The sequence below is a fragment of the Vicia villosa genome, linkage group LG1, assembly GCF_029867415.1.
Source record: "Vicia villosa cultivar HV-30 ecotype Madison, WI linkage group LG1, Vvil1.0, whole genome shotgun sequence".
In the NCBI taxonomy this organism is placed as follows: Eukaryota; Viridiplantae; Streptophyta; class Magnoliopsida; order Fabales; family Fabaceae; genus Vicia; species Vicia villosa.
This window is the reverse complement of record NC_081180.1, coordinates 37,412,719-37,418,808: the sequence shown is the minus strand read 5'-3', so window position 1 is coordinate 37,418,808 and position 6,090 is coordinate 37,412,719. Positions and strand designations below refer to the sequence as shown.

Genomic DNA, 6,090 nt, shown 5'->3' with positions numbered 1-6,090 from the left:
ATGACTTTTTTAAACAACAAAACCGTGACCGGATACACACCAAAAAACAGGCAACACTAAGTAGAGGCATTAGTCATGTGACTTGAGATCGGTTGGAACAAAACTCAAAATATCACATTCAATAAACAAAGGTAGTTTTGAAATGAAATGAAAAGAATATCTTTATATTGAAGGGAAGAAAAGTTCCATAAATAAAAACATGTGATGTGAAAGAGAAGTTAGCAATAATTGAAACTTTATTGATTCGTTGTTTCTACCTTTGGAAGAAAGACACATAAGCACACCACAGCACACGAGAAAGAGTGGCAGCTGATACTCTGAACAAATACAGTATTAATTCGTTCCCATCTTTCTTTCTTTGCAACTTCTTGTGCCATACAATACATTACAAACCAACCATCTTGTATTACTTATCCTTTTTCCTTTGTTGACTGCTCACTTTTGACCGCGTGCATGAAATTGTCGAATATCCTATTTCTATTGCTACCTATATTCATCATATTTATTCATCTCAAATAATAAACATTAATAATTGAAAATTAATTTAGCCGTTATATATTTTGCGAAGAATAGTGTTAAGTGCGGTTGTATAGTATGATGAAGTGACTCATTCACATTAGGTACATTGTAACTATCTACTATCATTACACCTGACATAAGGACTCCATTACCTCTCAACCCTGCATAAACATTAATTTACCTTCTTTTTCTTCTATTATAATTGCATCTTTTATTTTACACATTATATTATACATATTAATCAAGCTTATATTTCAATTCATATTAGAAGCATCTATGTATATGTTGATAGAAAAAGACACAATATAAGCACAAAATAGTTTATATTTTTTTCCTCATTATATAGACCATGTTATGTTATAGACTTGGAAGACATGTTTATAGCATCCCAACATATTTTGGACATAATTGTCCCTTTACAAGCATTGGATATATATACATTAATTGAAGAGTATATGTCGTTCAAATCTAGTAGGGTCTCTTTTCAATAGGAGACATCAACTTGCCATTTCTAAGTCTAAATTCGGCTATTTAAGTCATAAAAAGAGTAATATAATATTTCAAGACTTTCTAACATTAAAAATAAGGTTGTTGAAATATATAGTAAGGAAACTTCAACTAATACGATATAGATGTTCTTTTTTGTTTTTGTCTTAAATTTATGTAATATCTCGTGAGGGGTTTGGATTTTCTTTTAGAAAATTATGGTATATACAATCAATTATAATCAATCATGTATATTCCGCAAACAATATCAAATATAATATTCTATAAAAATATTATGTGTAGCTGATTTTAGTTGATTGTGGCCAATTTTATCCACAACTTTTTTGAGACATCTTTGATGAAAAGTTTGGAAGAACATTCCAAGCAATAACGTGTTAATGTATGCAAAGAGGCAGACATCACATTTCATCTAAATTTTTAGATTTTATTTGAAAGTTAGAAGAGACGAGGAGAGGATTTTGAAACGAGATGATTAAAAAGAAAAGGAGATAAATTTGTAACTTTGTTATTTGCTCGCTTGTAGATGGCGTGATTTTATGTTTATTTCAGTAGTGTTTTTTCGTCTATTTTTTATGTTTATGTTTATTTTCTTTTATTAAAGTGCATGAAGTAACTCTTGCGAGTGGCTAACCCGTGTTTATACTCTTTGAAGAATTTATTTAACTCTTCTAAAATTTCTCAAAAGCCTTCTATAATATATATTTTTTGTTTCTTTACATTAGAGAGACTTTGTTTAATGAAAAAAAATAAGCACTCCAACAAAGTCCCACTCTCAATTTTCTAATTTCTTTCAACTTCATTCTTTCTTGGATTTAAAGCCCTCATATCTCTTTTTCCCCTAACAAAGTCTTATCAAATTAGGTATATTCATTCATAGCTAATCTATAACTTAATCACTCTTATTAACACAACAATTTCCATCTAAAGTATGAGTCTCCTAACTGGATCCAATACGGCTCATCATCCAAGTTCAATCACAACTCTTATCTAAAATCTTAAGATATTAGTATAAGAATATATGTTTTACTTTATTCAAAATTTAAATCATTATAATCAATATGAAACTAAACCACAACTTTTAAATCTAACAAACCTATAAGTTGACTTTTAGTGTAATTTTGATTCTTAAAATATGGTTGAGAACACAAGTTACCACTGTGTTGTTTCTAAACAAATAAGTGTAATTTTGATTCAAAAAGAACTAGCCAGCTAGATAGGAAAAAGTTCAGATATTTAAATGATGTCATGTAACCAAATATAACACATATCTAAGCTCATCTGTTCTTAATTTTTATTAAATTATTATAAAATTATAATTTTATTAAAATCAATAAGGGTTTATCTTTAGAATAATGGATGAGTATCCTTATATATATCAAATATTTTTAGCTTTTATCACAGGTAAATAATTTATGAATATTTCAACTCATATATATACTAATTTGATATATAGGGCGCATCTAATATGAACCTCTACAAAAAATACCAATTGTTGAGTCTCAATTTTTAATAAAATACACTATATCTCACTATGTCCATTTTTAGACTTTTTTTTACATGTCCATACTTGACAACTCAATTTCATAAAGTCAACTTCTATGTGCAAGATTTAATAGTTGATGTGGTGATCTAATTTTTTTTTTAGAAAAATGAAAAAAATAGTAATTATATATATATATATATATATATATATATATATATATATATATATATATATATAAAATAAAGAGGAATCTTTTTGAATAAAAGTTGTTGATTTCTAAATATCAATAACCTGTTCGCTTAATAGTTAATATACATAAATATGAATAAATATTGTCGCTAGAAATTGAACATTTAATCAGTCGTTTACACTCATTTAATTCCAATTAGTATATAACAGTTCAACTATCTCATCCAGAGTGTACTAATTGAAGGAATTGAATTCATAAGTTCTTTTCTCTCTAATTCTACTTTCCCTAAACCTTCAAACTATTTTCACTCTCTAATTGAAGATCTAGCATAAATTAATTATTTCCCCTATAATATTGTTGTTTCATCAAATTATAAATACCATTTCCTTATATGAATAATTCAATATTAAGTTTTTATAGGGTATAACTATTCCTTACAAAATTGGTATAATTTTCCTTATAAACTATTATTTCATGTTTATCTCTATTAGATATAGCACTTGTGTGATGGTCAGATGAATAAGCTCACAAGACCCTTTGTTGGATTGTTAAATAAACTAACTCGTCATGTCATACTCAATTTATAAGTTGAGTGTTAGATTGTTATATAAACTAACTCGTTCTGTCATATTCAATTTATAAGATGAGAAGTGTGACTCTTTATACATTTATTTAAAGCTTATCTTTATTCTCCATGGGATTTATATTTTTTTTTTCCAAATACTAGGTAAACTCTAGTTGAATTCATGAATTAATACATCATAATATACTTGGTGCAACAATTGCAAAATAAGTAACCCTAACCATTTTTCAAGAGATTATTTAATAGAAGAAGAAAAAAACTACAACATGTGGAAATATGTCAGGTAGGATCAGGAACACTATTTTGTACTAAATGGATATGACATCAATAGCTGTTGAATAAATAAACACCTCATCTTCATTTCAAAGCTAAAATGTTAAATAAAAAGCTGCTATAATTAATTCATTAATCCATATCCACAAGATTGGAGGTGAACAAATAAACAATAAAATTTATGAATTTCACCAAATAAATATGAAGGGTCAGAAGAAGAACAGAAACAAACAAGAAAGTGGTAACACTTTATAAAGATCAGATGACACATACACACAACAACAATATTCATGAAATTTTGTTTCCAAAATTCTGAAGATACCTCACCACATTACATTCCAAAAGGAAAGCAAGGAAATACACAGCAATTAATGCATTTTATTCTGAACCTGACACACAAAAAGGAGATGATGATGATGATGATGATGATGATAATGGGTGCAAGTACATGTTAGAAGTGGTTGTTGTAGCCATCCCAAGGTTTTTCCAAAGACTGATGAAATTGTTCAAATTGATGCTGCAAACAATTTCATGATTATAATGAGTTCTAAAACATCACAAACATTCATGTTTTTTGTTACTTCATTAACTACTACATGTATATATGCATGATTGAAATTTGAAACTACTTACTTCTTGAAAGTTGTTGAGAGAGTTGAACATCATTGTTGGACTCCATTTGCTCATATTGAACAAAGAATTATCTTCATGTGAATGTGAATGATGTTCCTTTGCTTTTTGAGAGGTTCTTTCATCTTCTGCTTCATTATTTATCAGCTTCACATGATCAAATGAAGGATGAGGATGATAATTCACAGTTTGTGTACCTGCAGATTCCACCACAGTTTCAAAGGGGTTCCATGTGAGGTTAGTTTTTGTTCTTCCTTCATTGCATTGCTTTGAGTTTGTTTCATCAACCAGTGATATTCTAGTTCTAGTTCTAGCTTCCATTTTTTCCTTTGTTCTTTCTCTTGCTCTTTCTCTTGCTTTTTCTCTACCAGTGGAATTGAATGCACTCTTTCTACAAACCTTGTTAGTACCTTTTCTTCTTTTCTTCAAAACCACTTTTTCTTCTTCTTGGTTTCCAACTTCATTGTATTCCAAGCTTGAAACTCCTTCACATTCAGAAGTTGAAGATGAACTCTTACTCGGAAAGTGAATATTCTTTTCCCTTGCAAGTTGTTTGATTCCATCTTTTGATTGGTTGAGTAACCAGTCCACAGTTTTGCTTGCTTTCTCAAATCCTAACATATCTTGAAGACCGAAGAACCTCTTCGCGACTTCGAGCGACAGTCTCATTCTCCGATCCCTCAGTCCTTTCGCCGTTTTTATCTTGCTGTGTCGATCCCTCTTGCTAGATCTTCTCCTTTGGATCTGCTGAACCGCTACAGTTTTGCCTTTACCAGAAACACCTTCTGCAGGTACAAGACTATTAACAATATCTTTGTTGTTGGCATCGGTTATCGAATTCTTCGAAGCCTGATCCTGATCATCAGCAGTAGTACTGTTGTTGTTATTCATCTCTATAGGTGGTTGATGAAGCTGAAAATCAACATCATGTTGCTGTTGCTGTTGGAGGAAAATTTGGCTGTCTTCAAATGGATCAGAATATGGAAATTGAAAGAAAGAGAAATTAGGAGTGAGAGGAAAAGTGGAATGAATGTTGTGATCATCTTTTGATGAAGTTGAGTTGCTTTCAAAGGAACAAAAAGGTGAATTAGAGGAAAATGTTAGGTTATTTCCATTGAGGGAACTATTTGATGAATACATATCTGGAAGTTTGAGATGGACAGTACTGCACCAAACAGTATTATGCATATATATAAACTATATAATATATAATATATATTATATATTATATACTTTTATTTATATATAATAACAACAACAATAACCCTAGCTAGTACATAGCTATATAGATTTTGGAATTTGATAAATAAATATTGAGAAGGACATGTGTTGATTCCAATTTAAGTAAGAAGAGCAGCTATTGATGAATTAATTCCAACCTTTTCATGAACTCATTTATGTGTGTTTTCTGAACCCTGCAAAAAAAAATATATATGAATATGGTGAGAAAGACAATTACCTCTATGATATATATGTTGTGTGTGTGTATGAGAGTGATGGTATATATTGTACAATAAATTGGCTTGTTCAAGAATGCCAAGTACTGTAAAGTATGAGAATGACAGCACATAGAGAAATAATAAATAATAAATAATAATAGTAATAATATATACCTTATGAGAGTTGAATTAATGAGGAAGAGAGAAGGTAAAGAATGAAACAAGAGTGAGTTAATGTATATAGACAAGGATGATTCATAAGGTTTGCTTTTGAGCAAAAAGTTTTATAGCTTCTTTAGGGAAGATAAAATGAAAGAAAGTGAGTGGATAGAAAAAGTTATAGTTTGTGTGTGCCACTTCACGTGGTGGTGGCCACAGATGCGTGCATTCAGAATTGACACAAAACTAAAAACCAATTTTCATCATGACTGAGACCATGGCTTGTACTACCTTGAATGATAATATT

The 6,090-nt window shown here is 29.7% G+C and overlaps 1 protein-coding gene across 1 annotated transcript; it reads right to left on the bottom strand.

The window, feature by feature from the left end:
- Positions 1-3,829: 3,829 nt before the first annotated feature.
- On the bottom strand, positions 3,830-5,471 carry LOC131604382 (transcription factor DICHOTOMA). Its single transcript, XM_058876827.1, has 2 exons — positions 4,189-5,471; positions 3,830-4,072 (listed from the first exon to the last, which is right to left on the bottom strand). Exons 1-2 carry the CDS (start codon positions 5,371-5,373, stop codon positions 4,007-4,009), a joined length of 1,251 nt encoding a protein of 416 aa, XP_058732810.1. The 5' UTR covers positions 5,374-5,471; the 3' UTR covers positions 3,830-4,006.
- Positions 5,472-6,090: the final 619 nt, after the last annotated feature.